At 47.3% G+C, this 17,867-nt stretch overlaps 1 protein-coding gene across 2 annotated transcripts in view; it reads left to right on the top strand.

The window, feature by feature from the left end:
• LOC140429819 (choline transporter-like protein 1) overlaps positions 1-17,867 on the top strand; it is a 100,984-nt gene that overhangs the window by 30,245 nt on the left and 52,872 nt on the right. For both annotated transcript variants that reach the window (XM_072517271.1, XM_072517272.1), the window contains exons 4-6: positions 1,614-1,750; positions 13,284-13,365; positions 16,151-16,320. In XM_072517271.1, the coding sequence (XP_072373372.1) occupies positions 1,614-1,750; positions 13,284-13,365; positions 16,151-16,320 (389 nt within the window). The remainder of the gene's footprint in view (positions 1-1,613; positions 1,751-13,283; positions 13,366-16,150; positions 16,321-17,867) is intronic.

Below are 17,867 nucleotides of genomic sequence, written 5' to 3'. Positions count from 1 at the left end.
ACTTTGACTTCCTGGTATGATGCTGAGGTTGAACTAATTACTCGTGGATCTGCCAGTGCTCTTGATTCTCTCAATATCGCTTCTGAAACATCACTCCTGTGCAGATATTTTTGAACAAAATTATTTGGTTCTAACTATTCTCAGCAAGATTGTGACGGAGTTGCAAGATGTGAGAGAAAACAAACCATTTGCGACGATAGATTGCTTCTTGCATCCTAAGGTTATCACAAGTCCTTTACAACCATTGCCTTTGTTGGTGCCGCGTCATTGCAGTTGTTATCCAGGAATATTCATTATAATCATCAACTGATTACCAAAAACACCATTGCGTTGTGGTATTTGTTTACATAATCTTTATTAGTGTCACAAGTAGGCTTACATTAACACTGCAATGAAGTTACTGTGTAAATCCCCCAGTTGCCACACTCCGGCGCCTGTTCGGGTACACGGAGGGAGAATACAGAATGTCCCATTCACCTAACAAGCACCTCTTTCGGGACCTATGGGAGGAAACTGGAGCACCCAGAAGAAATCCACGCAGACACTGGGAGAACGTGCAGACTCCGCACAGACAGTGACCCAAGCCGGGGATCAAACCCGGGTCCCTGGCGCTATGAAGCAACGGTGCTAACCACTGTGCTACCGTGCCGCCCTAACTGGCTGCAGACTGCTGAAAGGCTTTAATGTGTCAAAAGGTTGAATTGATATTGGAGCAATGCAAGGAACATGATATCAACATCCTTCCAAATCCATATTGGGGCGAATAAAAATCTGCTTGAGGTGGGTTAAGTAGAGTAATGGGAAGCTGTGACAAGTGGCCATTAACGGTCTGCAAACAATGCTGAATCTTTCATATCATCACCAGGCAGCAGTCATTATTCACTTACAGCCATTCAAAACAACAGCTTACTTGTGTATAGCGCCTTTTCTGTGGCAAAATATCACCATCCTGCTTCACGTTTGATTACCTAACAAAATTTGACATTGAGCCGAAATAATAATAATCCTTATTATTGTCACAAGTATGCTTACATTAACACTGCAACAAAGTTACTGTGAAAATATTCGGACAGGTGGCTAAAGGACTTGTCAAAGAGGCATGTTTTGAGGTCATTTTAAAGGAAGAGAGAGAGGGAGCGAGAGCAAGATGCATGGAGAGGCTTAAGGAAATTCCAGAATCTAGGATTTGGGCAGCTAAAGGCGCAGATGCCAGTGGTGGAGCCGTGATAATGGTAAATGCTCAAGAGGCCAGGATAATAATAATAATAATAATCACTTATTGTCACAAGTAGGCTTCAATGAAGTTACTGTGACAAGCCCCTAGTCGCCACATTCCGGCGCCTGTTCGGGGAGGCTCGTCCGGGAATTGAACCGCTGCTGCTGGCCTTGTTCTGCATTACAAGGATTTGAGACGTGCAGAGACTTTGAAGGCTCTCGGGGCCGGAGGCGATGACAGATGGGGAAAGCCATGGAGGGATTTTAAAATAAAGGCAGAGAATTTTAATAACTTTGTTCCAATATTGGATTTTAGTTGATGGAAAAGGAATTAAAGGGAAAATAGAGCTGTGCTTTTTCTGCTTTAACATTTGTTTACATTTTTCTTTCTCCCTCAGGTATGTTTTTTTCTTGGATCCCTGTGACTTGGACGTTACTGCTTTCAAAATTAAATCCAAGGCATTATGTGTGGCGAAGTGTCCAGCAACAGACTTAAACACACTGAACGATATTTACAATTTTGCCAAAGAAAATGGTAAGACCAATAATTTGGTGGTGGAAGTAGAATGGAGGGGCAAAATCATGGTTTAGAATGTATTTTATTGACAACGTGACCTTCGATTGGTTTTGAAATGATCCAGAACAAGGCGACAACCTTCCGATTAAAATGAGGATTCATGACTGGCCTTTCTGATACTTCTTTCAAGTATGAAAAGTTATGGACGCACGAACAAGGAATAGGCCATTCGAAACCTCGAGACTGCTCTGCCACTTAATGAGATCATGGCTAATCAGTAACCTCCAATCTGCATTCCGCTTACCCCCGATAACCTATCACCCCTTTGCTTACCAAGAGTCTATCCACCTCTTCAAAGACTCTGCTTCCATCGCCTTTTCAGGAAGAGAGTTCCAAAGACTCACAAATTTCACCACCTCTCTGTTTTAAATGGGCAATCCCTAATTCTGGATCTTCCCACAAGAGGAAATGTTCTCTCTGCATCTACCCTGTTGAGACTCCTCAGGATTTTGTGTTTCTGTTCACATCACCTCTTACTCTTCAAAATGCCAGTGGATATAAGCCCTGTCCAATCTTCCCTGGGAGACAACCCACCCGTTCCACGTATTAATCTAGTAAACCTCTGAACTGCTTTCAACGCATTTACATCCTTCCTTAAGTAAGTTCTCCAATACTGTACACAGTGCTCCAAAGACAGTGTCATTAGTGCCCTGTACAACTGAAGCATCACTTTTTGTATTCAATCCCTATCACAGTAAATTATAACATTCTATTAGCTTTTCTAATTACTTGTAGTACTTGCATACTAACATTTTGTGGTATGAGAACACCCAGATCCCTTTTCACCTCAGGGCTCTGCAATCTCTCACCATTTAGATGAACGTTCTTTTATATTCTTCCTGCCAAAATGGACAATTTCACATTTTCCCAAATTATACTTCCATTTGCCAGATGTATACCTACTCACTTAATCTACCTATTTTTGTAGCCTCTTTGTGTCCTCTTCACAACTTGCTTTCCTACCTGTCATTGTGTCATCAGCAAATTTGGCAACCACCCATTGAATCCCTTCATCCAAGTAAATTGTAAATAATTGAGGTCCCAGCATTGATCCCAATGGTACACCACCTGTCAAGCTGATAAAGTCCCATTTAATGCCTACTCTTAGCTTCCTGTTCGTCAGCTAATCTTCTATCCATGCCAATATGTTACCCCCTGTAACATAAGCTTTTATTTCCACACCTGGAGCAGATGTTTGCAGGCAGCACGGTAGCACAGTGGGTAGCACTGTTGCTTCACAGCTCCAGGGTCCCAGGTTCGATTCCCGGCCTGGGTCACTGTCTATGAGGAGTCTGCATGTACTCCCCCCGTCTGCGTGGGTTTCCTCCAGGTGCTCCGGTTCCCTCCCACAAGTCCCGAAAGACGTGCTGTTAGGTAATTTGGACATTCTGAATTCTCCCTCTGTGTACCCGAACAAGCGCCGAAGTGTGACAACTAGGGGCTTTTCACAGTAACTTCATTGCAGTGTTAATGTAGGCCTATTGTGACAATAAAGATTATATTATTATTATTTCCTGCAACAGCCTCTGAGGTGGCACTTTAACAAATGCCTTCTGGAAATCTAAGCAAAGTACATCCATTAGTTAACTGTGTCCGTAGCACAGGCTACTTCCTCAAAGAGCTCTAATACAGTGGTTAACCATGATTTTCCTTTCACAAAACCATGTTACCTCTGCCTGATTACCTTTAACTTATCCAAACGCCGGTTGCGGCAGGGATGAGCTAGCCGCACGTTTCGGCGGCTCCAGCTCCGACGGAACTTCGGGCTCTTTTAAGAGCCCCAACGGGGACTTGGACGGCCGTAAAACCCAGTGCGAGGCGCAAGGGAAGGGAGTCCCCCCCGAAAGACGGAGGGAAAAACCGGCGGCGGCGGCTGCAGCCCGAAGAATCTGCAGCCAGAAGGTTAGAGGGAGTGAAACAAAATGGCGGCGGAGAAACCACAGGTGACATGGGGGCCTGAGCAGGACGAGGTGGTGAGACGGTGCGTGGACCTGCTGAAGAAGGAGGTAATGACCCCGTTGTTACAGGCAATTGAGGGGCTTAAGGAGACTTTAAAGACCCAGGAGACGGAACTTTGCATGGTGGAGCAGAAGGTGTCAGGTATTGAGGACGAGGTCCTGGGCCTGGCGGTCAAGACTCAGATGCACGAGGCACTTCATAAAAAGTGTGCTGACAGGATTGAGGCCCTTGAAAATGGAGCGCGAAGGAAGAACCTTAGGATACTAGGTCTCCCGGAGGGTGTGGAAGGAGTGGACTGTGGAGCGTACGCAAGTAAGATGCTGAGCTCACTGATGGGTGCTGAGGCCCCTGCGGGCCCCATGGAGGTGGAGTGGGCAAATCGGATCCCGGCGAGAAGACCAAAAGCGGGAGAACCACTGAGGGTGATAATCGTGCGATTCTACCGCCTTAAGGACAGAGAAGAGGCCCTGAGATGGGCTAAAAAGGTGCGGAGTAGCAGATGGGAGAATGCGGTGGTAAGGATCTACCAGGATTGGAGTGCGGAGGTGGCGAGAAGGAGGGCGGGCTTCAACCGAGCCAAAGAGGTTTTGCACAAAAGGAAGGTGAAGTTTGGGATGCTGCAGCCGGCAAGACTATGGGTCACGCATCAGGAGAGACACTATTATTTTGAGACGGCGGAGGAAGCATGGTCCTTCATCAATGAAGAGAAACTGGACCGGAACTGAGGGACTGATGCTGCAGGGAACTGTTATTGTTGTTATTATTGTTTTTGTTAATGGGATGGTGAAAGTTAAGCGAGAAATAAACAGGGAAGGGGGTGGACACTGGAGAAATGTGGGCGCCGGTGAGGGGGGAGAGGCGGGACATAGTCAGAGAATGGGGAAGGAGAGGGGGAGGGGAAAGGGAGCTGCGCCATAAGAGGCGGGACAGGTAAAGGGATGTTCCCGCGCCAGAAAGAATAAGGCGGGAAAACAGGCGCAAGGTGGATGGGAGTTCCCTCACACCGGGGGGGCCGAGGAGCAAGCAGGAGTAGCCGGGGTCAGTTGAAGTCAGCTGACTTACGGAAGTGATATGGGGGGAGCAATCAAGCTAGATAGGGATCTAGCGGGGGGAGGGGGGGGGAAGGGGACAACTGGGTTGCTGCTGCGGAAATCCAAAAGGAAATGGCTAAAGAGAAGGTGGTCGGGGGCGGAATGCGACGCTGGGGGAGCGAGCAGGAGCGTGGAGGCGGGATATGGGACTGGCCTAGAGAAGGTAATGGCTAGTCGACACGGGAGGGGGGCAGGTAGCCCCCAGTGAGGCTGATCACGTGGAACGTGAGAGGCCTGAATGGGCCGATAAAAAGGGCCTGAGCGCTCGCGCATTTGAAAGGACTAAGGGCAGACGTGGTTATGCTCCAAGAGACGCACCTAAAGGTGGCGGACCAAGTTAGGCTAAGGAAAGGATGGGTGGGACAAGTGTTCCACTCAGGACTGGACGCAAAGAACAGAGGGGTGGCCATTTTGGTGGGGAAACGGGTAGCATTTGAAGCAAAGAACATCGTAGCAGATAGTGGAGGTAGATATGTAATGGTGAGTGGTAGGCTGGAGGGAATGGAGGTCGTGTTGGTTAATGTGTATGCCCCAAATTGGGACGATGCGGGGTTCATGAGATGGATGCTGGGGCGTATTCCGGACCTGGAGGCAGGAAATTTGATTTTAGGAAGGGACTTCAATACGGTGCTGGACCCGGGGCTAGATAGATCCAGCTCAAGGACTGGAAGAAGGCCGGCAGCGGCCAAGGTACTTAAGGGGTTGATGGACCAAATGGCGGGAGTGGATCCATGGCGATTTCTTAGACCCAGGGCTAGGGAGTATTCCTTCTTCTCCCACGTCCATAAAGTGTACTCCCGGATAGATTTTTTTGTTTTAGGAAGGTCGTTGATCTCTAGGGTGGAAGAAGCTGAGTACTCAGCCATAGCGGTTTCGGATCACGCCCCACATTGGGTGGACCTGGAAGTAGGAGAGGACAGGGAGCAGAGAACACTCTGGCGATTAGATGTGGGACTGATGGCGGATGAGGGAGTGTGAGCAAGAGTGAGGGGGTGTATCGAGAGATACCTGGAGGTCAATGACGACGGCGAGGTCCCTGTGGGAGTGGTATGGGAAGCACTAAAAGCGGTGGTCAGAGGAGAGCTGATTTCTATTGGGGCCCACAAAAGGAAAACAGAGGCCAAGGAAAGGGATAGATTACTGGGGGAGATTTTAAGGGTGGACAGGGAATTTGCAGAGACCCCGGAGGAGGAGCTGTACAGGGAGAGGAGACGACTCCAGACCGAGTTTGACCTTCTGCCCACCAGAAAGGCGGAGGTACTGTGGAGGAAAGCACAGGGGAGGAGGTATGAATATGGGGAAAAGGCTAGTCGCCTGTTGGCGCACCAACTGCGAAAGAGGGCAGCAGCGAGGGAGATAGGAGGAATTAGGGATGAAAGGGGAGACACCGTGCGAAGGGCAGGAAAGATAAATGAGGTGTTTAAGACCTTTTATGAAGAACTGTATAGGTCTCAGCCCCCAGAGGGAGAGGAGGGGATGCGGCAGTTCCTGGACCAGTTGAGGTTCCCGAAAGTGGAGGAGCAGGCGGTGGCAGGCCTGGGGGCGCCGATTGAGGTGGACGAGGTTATTAAGGGACTGGGAAGCAGGGAAGGCCCCGGGGCCAGACGGGTTCCCGGTGGAATTCTACAGAAAATATGTGGACTTGTTGGCCCCGTTGTTGGCGAGGACGTTCAATGAGGCCAGGGAAGGGGGGACACTACCCCCGACAATGTTGGAGGCGACGATATCGCTAATTTTGAAGAGGGACAAAGATCCGATGCAGTGTGGGTCCTATAGACCTATTTCACTATTGAACGTGGACGCCAAACTGCTAGCAAAGGTGCTGGCATCGAGGATAGAGGACTGTGTCCCAGGGGTGGTGCACGAAGACCAGACAGGGTTCGTAAAAGGGAGACAATTGAATGTTAACGTGCGACGGCTAGTAGGGGTGATAATGATGCCCTCAGTGGAGGGGGAGGCAGAGATAGTGGCGGCAATGGACGCAGAGAACGCATTTGATAGGGTGGAGTGGGAGTATTTATGGGAAGTGTTAAGGAGGTTTGGGTTTGGGAACGGATTTATTCGCTGGGTTAGACTACTTTATGGGGCACCGACGGCAAGCGTAGTTACAGGTCGACATAGATCGGAGTATTTCCAATTATATAGGGGAACAAGACAGGGATGCCCGCTGTCTCCATTGTTATTTGCGCTGGCAATTGAACCTCTGGCCATGGCGCTGAGAGACTCCAGGAAATGGAGAGGGGTGACTAGAGGGGGAGAAGAACACCGAGTTTCGTTATACGCGGATGACCTATTGCTATACGTGTCGGACCCAGCGGGGGGGATGATAGAGGTTATGCGAATCTTGAGGAGGTTCGGGGAATTTTCGGGGTATAGGTTAAACATGGGGAAGAGTGAATTATATGTGATACATCCAGGGGACCAGAGTAGAGAGATAGAAGGCTTACCGCTAAGGAAAGTGGAAAGAAACTTCCGATACTTGGGGATTCAGATCGCTAGGAGCTGGGGAACCTTGCACAGACTTAATCTGACACGGCTGGTAGAACAAATGGAGGAGGACTTTAAGAGGTGGGACATGCAGCCTTTATCGCTGGCGGGCAGGGTGCAAGCAATTAAGATGATGGTCCTCCTGAGGTTTTTATTTGTATTTCAATGTCTCCCTATTTTAATCACCAGGACCTTTTTTAATAAAATAGATAGGAGCATTACGAGCTTTGTGTGGGCAGGGAAAGTTCCGAGAGTAAGGAGGGGGTTCCTTCAGCGCAGTAGGGGCAGAGGAGGACTGGCACTACCGAACTTGGGAGATTATTATTGGGCCACCAATGTGGCAATGATACGTAGATGGATGATGGAGGGTGAGGGAGCGGCGTGGAAAAGGCTGGAGAGAAGGTCCTGTAAAGGGATGAGTCTAGAGGCGCTGGTGACGGCGCCGCTACCGTTCTCACCGAAAAATTACACCACGAACCCGGTGGTGGCGGCAACACTGAACATATGGGGACAGTGGAGGTGACAGAGAGGGGTGCGGGGAGCCCTGGTGGGGTCCCCTATCAGGAACAACCATAGGTTCGCCCCAGGAAGTATGGATGGAGGATTTCAAAGCTGGTACCAGTTGGGAATTAGGAAGGTGGGAGATTTATTCATAGATGGGACTTTTGCGAGCTTGGGAGCACTGGAGGAAAAGTATAAGTTACCCCGGGGGAATTTCTTGAGATATATGCAGGTGAGGGCGTTTACTAGACAACAGGTGAAGGAATTTCCGCGGCTCCCGACACAGGGGATACAGGACAGGGTGCTTTCAGGGGTGTGGGTCGGAGAGGGCAAGGTGTCAGAGATTTATAGTGAGATGAGGGAAGAGGGGGAGGAGTCGGTGGGCGAACTAAAAAGAAAGTGGGAAGAAGAATTAGGGGAGGAGATAGAGGAGGGTATGTGGGCTGATACCCTAAGCAGGGTAAATTCCTCTTCCTCATGCGCCAGGCTTAGCCTGATTCAATTTAAGGTGCTACATAGAGCACACATAACGGGGGTAAGATTGAGCAGGTTCTTTGGAGTGGAGGACAAATGTGGGAGGTGTGGCGGGAGCCCGGCAAACCACGCACATATGTTTTGGGCATGCCCGGCACTGGAAGGGTATTGGAAGGGATCACGGGAGTGATTTCGCAGGTGGTGAAGGCCCGGGTCAAACCAGGCTGGGGGTTAGCTCTATTTGGAGTTGCGGAAGAGCCTGGAGTGCAGGAGGCGAAAGAGGCCGATGTCGTGGCCTTTGCGTCCCTAGTAGCCCGGCGCAGGATCCTACTCATGTGGAAGGAGGCGAAACCCCCCGGACTGGAGGCCTGGGTAAATGATATGGCGGGGTTTATTAAACTGGAGCAGATAAAGTTTGCCCTGAGAGGATCGGCTCAAGGGTTCACCACGCGGTGGCAGCCATTTCTCGACTACCTAGGGGAACGTTAGAGGGAAGACGGATGACCAGCAGCAGCAATCGAGGGGGGGGGGGAGGGGGGGAGGCAGTTGAGTATAGGTCAATAGAGTACAAGGTTTTGTTATTTATATATTATTAATACTATTATTATTATTGTTAAAAAGTTTAAAAATTTCTGCTTTGTTACTGTTATCGTTTCGCTTATTTTGTAAGCGGGAAAAATGTTGCTCGCGGGAAAAACATTTCAATAAGATATATTTTAAATGCGAAAAAAAAACTTATCCAAGCGCCCTGCAATAACATTTTTAGTAATAGCTTCTCACATTCCCTATGACAGATGTTAGGCTAACTGATCTGGAGTTTCCCATTCTTTCTGCCTCCCTCTCTTTTTGAATAATAGGTTTACATTTTCTACCTTCCAGTCTCATGAGACCTTCCCGAAATCTAGGGAGTTTTGGAAAATTAAAACCAACGCATCAAATATCTCACTAGATACTCCTTTAAGACCATGAGGCTGTCATCAGCCCGCAGCTCCAATAATTTACTCAGTACCATTTCTCCAACCTTAATTTTCCCGAGTTTCTCTTTCCTTTTCATTTCCTGGTTTATAGCTCTTTCTGGGATGTTGCTTGAATCCTCTATGTAAAAGATGCAAAATGCCTGTTCAATTCAGCTGCCAACTTGTTTTCCATTATCAGTTCTCCAGAATCCCTTTCTGTAGGATTAGCGCTCATGTTGTTGACTCTTTTCTTTTTTTTTAGATATAACAAATTTTGCTATCTGTTTTAATATATATTTTTCGTTTTATATAGTTCCCAATTATGGCTTTTATCTATCTCATTTTAGAGAGTATAATATCTGTTCTAGATATTTTATGATTCTGTAACTGAGCTATTAACATCTCATGCAGGATATTTTCTCAAGGTTTTCCGAAAATCCAAATATACAAAAAATATTTGCATGATTGCTGATATTTACCAACCTTGAAACAAACAGCCCCTCCCAATCTCTTACTGAATGGTGTCACAATCCAATATTGATATTGGAGCACCACCAAATGAGGGAAGCACAGTGGTTAACACTGTGGCTTCACAGCTTCAGGGCCCCAGGTTCGATTCCCGGCTTGGGTCACTGTCTGTGCGGAGTCTGCATGTTCTCCTCGTGTCTGCGTGGGTTTTCTCCGGGTGCTCCGGTTTCCTCCCACAGTCCCAAGATGTGCAGGTTAGATGGATTGGCCATGATAAATTGCCCTTAGTGTCCAAAAAGGTGAGGTGGAGTTTCTGGGCTACGGGGATAGGGTGGAGGTGTGGGCTTAAGTGGGGTGCTCCTTTCAAGAGCTGGTGCAGACTTGATGGGCTGAATGGCCTCCTTCTGCACTGTAAATCTACGATTGGGTATGTTTTGTTATGACACCCTGGGCTAGTGCACTCTCAATTCTAGTTCCACTTGACCTGGAGCCGCAACACAGTTGAATTAACCAGTAATTCTCAGAAAGGCTGGCCAATAATTACAATTGCCAGTTTGTAAATTTAAGCACGATTATGTTTTTATTTATAACAACAACTATAATGAAAAACGCAGCAAGTACAACTGGTTAACTATTATCTTATTCTTAATCTCCCAATTTAATTTGCCCCACACGGTTTCAGAAATACAGTACTCATAGCCTTTCTGGAGAGAGAGAAGGGAGGGAGCAGGTCCTTGTTCCTGCGTGTACAGGTCTCAACTCTGCTTTCCTTGGGTCTCTGAATATCATTCAACTCGAGTAGGACCCAATCACTAGCTGTTACTGGGTAGAATACAGCCTTTTGGCCAATTCATTGGCCACCAGCCAACCAATCAAACTGAGTGCCACCCCATCTCTCGGGAGCCACATAGTCTGAGTTCTGCTGTCCAAAGCTAGCAGCACCATATACTGTGTTGCAACTTCTTGAATTCCTCATGGTCTCTGCTACTTGATACATGTCCATTAAGCATCCATGGATCAAAAACGATAATGGCCAAAAAAAGGGGAAATAAGGGAATGATCAGCAAGGACCCTTACAATTTATCCAGGATGATCTAAAATGAGATGTACATGACAGTTCTATAAGATGAGCGAACAGTCGCCTTCATATGCCTGAAATGCTGGGCGGGATTCTCCCAGCCCTGGGCCGGGCCGGAGAATCCCCGCGAACGGGCCACGCCACCCCGACGCCGGTACGCGATTCTCCGCAGAGTGGAGAATCGGCGCCGCGCCATGGGCAGCTCTATGCGGCCGGCCCGGATGGGCTAAGCGGCCGAAGAAAAGAGCCGAGTCCTGCCGGTGCCATTCTAACCTGCTCTGGGCCAGCGGGACCTCGGCGTGGAAGGGTCGGGTGGCAACCTGTGGGGTTGGGGGAGGGGTGGTCCGACCCTGGGTGGGGGCCTCCGATGTGGCCTGGCCTGAGATCGAGGCTGACCAATCGGCGGGCCGACCTCCTGTGGCTGGGGGCCTCCTTTCCTACCTGCCGGCCCCTGTAGTCTTGCGCCATCTTGCGTCGGGGGCGGCACGTTGAAGGAGGCCACTGTGCATGCGCGCGCTGGTGCCGGTGCCACTGCGCATGTCCCCGTTGGCGCCGGCACAACTGTGCATACGCGGATCCCGCGGTGCACAGTCCGCGCCGGATCGGCAGCTGGAGTGGCGCGAACCGCTCCAGCGCCGTGCTGGCCTCCTGTAGGGGCCAGAATTAGTCCTGGGAGCGGCATTTATGATGGCGTGGACACTCTGCCGCGGGATTGGAGAATCCCACCTGCTATTCCCCCTTGGGCACGATCTTGTAACCATTTATCCATTTTTGTGTTCGCCCAGTATTGCAATACAGGGCATCTGTGGTGGTAAAGTGGAATCATAAAGCAGCACTGTAAAGCCTTTGTAAATGTCAGGAAAAGAGATTACTAAGTCATTCTAGCCCCTAATTACTACAGTTACTCGGGTGCCTGACATGATTGCAGTCTGGAGATATTTGAGAACAGGTAAGATCAGTTGTGCTATTCTTTTAAAAGATTGCCGCTGAACTCCAAACCTCACTCGTTACGTGTAACAGTATGTAAAACAACCATAGTTCAATGTTGTATCCCATCCGCTCGATGAAAAAACTCAAATAACTGTTGAACTTGAATCTTGATAATCCAAAGACGCTAGTGATCAGGATGTTACAATTTCCTAATACATGCTGACTGTTTCAATAAAGTATGCTTTTTCAGCTGATCATTCTTTGCTCCTGGAAAATATTTGGAGACTTTTACTACAAATCCTTAATCTACTGCTCTATAGTTTTCAATTGTGCGTTTAAACGTGTTGGAATTATATTGCCTCTTTCTCGTCCTTAACTACTCTCAAATTCAATTAGCATGCAGAATTCCAGTAAGTTGCTTCCTGAGTCTGAATCTCCCTCCATTTTTGTCTGCACCTTTTGCAAGGAACTGTCTTTGCCTCTCCCACTGCTGCCTCGCGCTATATCTTCAATGTCTGCTCTTTTTGAATCACTGCCTGTCTTGCATACCTAGTCCCTTATTTGACAATTTTAACCTTTGAAAAGCTGGCACTTGCAAGTGGATGAGAGGCAACAAGGTTGCTTGTGCAATGAGGTGCTTCACCAAGGAGTACTGAAAGAGGAGCTAGTTGTGGCCAGGTGGTGCAATTAAGTGGTCACCTACTATGGACAGAGGAATTGGAACTCCAACAGCCATGGGTGTTGACCTGAGAACATAAAGGTGTTGGGTCTGGAAGGAACTTGGGCTGTGATAGCAATGCAACTGAGGGGCTATCAATACTTGGCAGAACTCAGCTGGGTTGCAGACCCTGAGGGGAAATCTGAAAAAGGGGTAAATTTTGGAGGTTACACATTTGGGCCTGATCCCACCAGTGTCGACTTGGCACGGATGGCCCAGGTGCCACTGCCAGGGTGCCCAAGGGAGTACCAGGGTAACACCCTGCCCTGATCCCGACCACCCAGTGGTCTCTACTGTCCTGCAAGACCTCCCCAGGTGCCGACACAGCTGGCCCACTTTTGTGGACCAAACAGCGCCCTGGCGAGGACTTGCAGGCGCTGCCATTGAGTCCCGGGTGAATCCGGCATCTGGGTATTTAAATGAGCCATTAGGTTCTTTTTAAATATGTACATCTGGATCTCGCCCAACGAGGGCAAGATCCGGAGCGAGTCGGTGTAAACGTCTAACAGTCGGGTGACTCTCGCCCGTTTTGGGGCTCTCGCACAATTCACCCATTGTACCCAGATCTGCACGGGGCGCAACAGAGTCACTGAATTACGCCCATGGTATTTTAAACAAATTGACCATATTTGCCATGGAGTGTAACATGAACGGTTCGTCGTCACTTCTATTTGGCTTCATTCTTTGGTTGAATGTGCGGTTACTGCTAATTTCCTTGAAGGATGTATGCTAATGAATCAGGTTTCAACATTGATTTGCATAATCTACAGCATAGATGCTGGTCCTCAAACTTTGTTTAAAAACAATGTAATTCTTGCCTTTGCTGCAGGATCGAAGCTATGTGATTACAGCCTGGACATAGAAAAGTATAACAAACCCAATTTGTGCCCTAAACTTCCTGTTAAAGCCAGGTAGGAAAACTGAGATGATCTGTTTAAGAAATTAACAGTCACAATGTACATACCTCTGTGATTAAACTTCAAAAATCACTTTTTTCCAAATGTGTTCTTTGCATGGGTAAATGTGAAGATTCTCCATAAGCTGAATTGTCATATTGTTTGAGTAATGTGAGTTTATATTGAAGTTTTCTGTTTCCATATCTAACGGAGTTAAAGCTTGATCAATTCCTAATGCAAACTTATTTCATATGATTTATAAAGTGTATTCATATTTTATAACTGGGCATTTGAAATATCTGTATCCATTCTTGCTGAATTTTCAATTATGCAGTTCTATATCCTTGAGTGAGTTGATCCTTTGCTACCAGCAGTTTAAAATTTGCTTCTGTTCTGAAGGGCTAATAGTTGTTGTTACATGTCGACACATTAGACTCCTCCTCTTTCTGTGATCACTCGCTAACCAGTATGATTGTCCACCTATGAAACGCCATGTCTGTGGTCATGGGTATTGTGGGTCCTTGCATGGCCGATCAGCCCGATCCTGGAGCTGCACCTCCGACCACACACGTGCCAGTCTTTGATGCTTGACAATGACCAATGATGATCAGTTGTTTGCATGTGTTGGATTTTCCACTTACCCCGATTCTAATAATGTTTGTTGCTTTGACGATATCCCCTGTTGGTGAAGGTAAAGCCTTCAGAACTTTGCTCCGGTTAATCTTGTGCCCAGCCATTTCCCGAAATTATGGAAATTAACTTCCATTTATTCCATTGACAAGTGAACCGTGTACTTTTAAAACCACTACCCTATTGCCTTCCAGGTGTAGTTAACAAAGCTATCAACTCCCAAGTACAGTAAGAAGTCTTGCAACACCAAGTTAAATTCCAACAGGTTTGTTTCGAATCACTAGCTTTCGGAGCACTGTGCCCCGAAAGCTAGTGATTCGAAACAAACCTGTTGGACTTTAACCTGGTGTTGTAAGACTTCCTACTGTTCTCTCCCCAGTCCAACGCTGGCATCTCCACATCATAACTCCCAAGTAGTTATTTTCTTACCTGAATGTTTTCATTGACCATGAAGCCAAGTATACGTTTTGGCTTTGTTATTCCATTTAAATGTCTTATCTTTGTTATGTATCTCTGGACCCTGTGCTAACTGGTTTGATAAGCCACTTGCCATCATTTTTGACAACACCAGGACCATCATTGTTATAAGATCTTCCACTAAAGTGTGTTCATAGCTGTGTAGTTTCCCTTGAATTGTATTTTTATGCTGTTGATGAGTCATCCTCTCACTCATGTTACAACTAACTCAACAATTCCCTAAAGGCACGTTTATCTCTCTTGCTCTGTCTGTTCTCCACATCACAAACCATCCCGGTTTAGACTTTCCCCATACCCAATAATTTGATGTACCCAATTAGGTTAAACTGTGCTCGATGACAAAAGACTGTTGCAGACTCTTCTGCGAACTGAACCATGCACCCTTCTGTGTGTTGTAACTGCAATAATATGCCAAGGGACCAACAATTATTGCTTAATCGTGGTATGCATCTGAGACCATGTGAGAAGCCCCCTAGTCTACTCTGAAAGGTGGTTAATACACAATCGGGGTTAATCACGCTCAAATGTGTAGTGGGATTTATTTGCAGGTGAGGTAATTACACAGGAGAATAATACAGAGGATTGACTGGTGGTATGATGTTGACTTATCCAATTTATGAAGTGCTTTATAACAAAAACAAAGAATCAAAATTCTTGCCATTCGAATCATACTGAGTTCAACAAGTGCCACATGGTAACTGCTTCACATCATGCAGGCAGTGTGAAATATGGAATTTGGTATCTCCTGAGTAATTCAGATTGATTTTACGAACATTAGCCCGTTCATAATTTGAACTTATTTGCATCCTTCCTTTGGCGAAAATATATTTTTTAATATAAATTTAGAGTACCCAATTATTTTTTTTCCAATTAAGGGGCAATCTAGCGTGGCCAATCCACCTAACCTGCACATCTTTGGGTTGTGAGAATGAAACCCAGGCAGACATGAACGTAGAACATACAGTGCAGAAGGAGGCCATTCGGCCTATTAAGTGTGTACCGACCCACTTAAGTTCTCACTTCCACCTTATTCCCGTAACACAATAACCCCTCCTAACCTTTTTTGACACTAAGGGCAATTTATCATGGCCAATCCACCTAAACTGCACGTCTTTGGACTGTGGGAGGAAACCGGAGCACCCGGAGGAAACCCACGCAAACACGGGGAGACAGTGACCCAGCGGGGAATCGAACCTGGGACCCTGGCGCTGTGAAGCCACAGTGCCCCCACTTGTGCTACCATGCTGCCCTGGGGAGAATGTGCGAACTCCATGTGGACAGTGGCCCAGGGCCGGGATTCGAACTCGGGTCCTCAGCGCTGCAGTCACAGTGCTAACCACTGCGCCACATGACACCCCCTTTGGCGAAAATATGATTGACTGTTTTGTACTACATTACAGTGCTTCATAATGGATGTATAAGATAAGTTATTTGCAATTTTATTTTTCCTCACAACAATGAAAGCTGAGCTTTAAAATGAAGAACGAGCAAGCTCATTTTGATTTCACTGATTTACTTTGCATTTGAATTATTATTAAGGAGTGGTGCATAGGGCCGGTTGCAGCTTGAACACGTTTAATATTTATCAAATACATTTAAAAAAGTGTACCTATGCCTATCACTGCCGTCAGTCATCTCCATTATCGATATTAATTTGACATTCCATTTTTTTTGTCTTTTTGTTTTACACTAGTAAACCTATACCATTCTTCCATCGTTGTATCCCAGCTGGAAGTCGCTGCTTTGAAAAGTTTATTAAGGCCCTGACCAACTTCATCAGTGACAATAGTGTCTTGCAAAGAGTGATTACTGGAGTAATGACCAGCAAAGAAATTATAGTGGGACTTTGCTTTTTATCGCTAGGTAATGATTCTTAAATACATCCTTTATTCAAAAAAAAAAAACAATATTGAATCAGGAGTTGCATTTTTAAATAATTAAGTTTAGCTTAAGTGCTTTAGTTATATTCAGCAACTAATTTCGTCCCAAAAAATGTACACCCTGTTTTGCATTATGTTGTTTGTTACAAATGTTAGTTTGATATTGGGAATAATTGTCTAAACTCATTGAAAGTTTTATGCATGGCCACAGGTGTTCTATAAATGTATTCTCTTCGATCACTAACCCAGGAGCCATTTGTTAACTTTTATTTAATGTTTGCCTTTCCTATTCATTTGTCATAAATGTGTTTTCTGAATTTCTTGGGGAATTTTGAATGGAAATGTGGAATCAGCAAATGTCTGGCATGCTGTAGGAATGTCAATTGCAACTTGAGCTCTTGTCTGATTAGTATCTGTGGAGTATGTTGGATTAGCGTGGTGACAGAACTGGGCAAAAATCAAAGCTAGATTTCATTACATTTGAGACTTGACTTCCCTTTGCTTTCCAGAAGAACATGAGACATAGCAACAGAATTAGGCCACTCGGCCCATCGAGTCTGCTCCGCCATTCAATCATGGCTGATATTTTTCTCATCCCCATTTTCCTGCCTTCTCCCCAGAACCCCTGATCCCCTTATTAATCAAAAACCTATCTATCTCTGTCTTAAATACACTCAGTGACTTGGCTTCCACAGTCTTCTCAATCTCAGTGTCCTCGGGTTCTAGTTTTTCCTACAAGTAGAATCATCCTCTCCATGTCCACTCTATACAGGCCTCGCAGTATCCTGTAAGTTTTCTGTTAAAGTGCCAGTAAAGGGGAGTTACTGTTGCTGCTGATTTGTGTTATTAGAGATGGTGGTAGAGACGGAACAGAGAAATTGTGAAAGCAAGGGGGCCGATTCTCCCAGCACCGAGCCGGAGAATCGCCGCAACCGCGCCCCTCCGCCGGCGCGCGATTCTCAGAGGTGCGGAGAATCGGTGCCAGCGCGTTTGACGTGGCGCGGCCACGGGCCGCTGGAATCGGCGGGGCCGCCGATTCTCCGGCCCGGATGGGCCAAGCGGTCGCGCGGATACGACGGAGTCCCGCCGGCGCCATTCACCCCTGGTCGCTGCCAGCGGGAACTCTGCGCGAAGGGTCGGGGGGTCGGCCTGTGGGGCGGGGAAACGCACTCTTCCACCGGGGGGGGCTTCCGATGGGGTCTGGCCCGCGATCGGGGCTCACCGAATGGCGGGCTGGGCTCTCTCTCTCCCCCCCCCGGCGCGCTGAAGAAGTCCCCCACGTATGCCGGGCTGGCGCGGCGCCCACTTGGCGCCGGGAAAGGAGGCTGGAGCGGCGTGAACTACTCCAGCGCCATGCTGGCCCCCTGTGGGAGACAGAATCGGTCATCCCCGTGCCCGTTTCACGCCGTTGTGAAACACGACGGTGTTCACGATGGCGCAAACACTTGGTGTTTGGCCCCCAAGATGCTGGAGATCTGAAATAAAACTGTTAAGTGCTTTAGTTATATTCAGCAACTAATTTCCTCCCAA

The sequence above is a fragment of the Scyliorhinus torazame genome, chromosome 9 (genome assembly GCF_047496885.1).
Source record: "Scyliorhinus torazame isolate Kashiwa2021f chromosome 9, sScyTor2.1, whole genome shotgun sequence".
In the NCBI taxonomy this organism is placed as follows: domain Eukaryota; kingdom Metazoa; phylum Chordata; class Chondrichthyes; order Carcharhiniformes; family Scyliorhinidae; genus Scyliorhinus; species Scyliorhinus torazame.
Note: the sequence above shows the minus strand (reverse complement) of the source record. Positions and strands in the feature narration are given on the sequence as shown.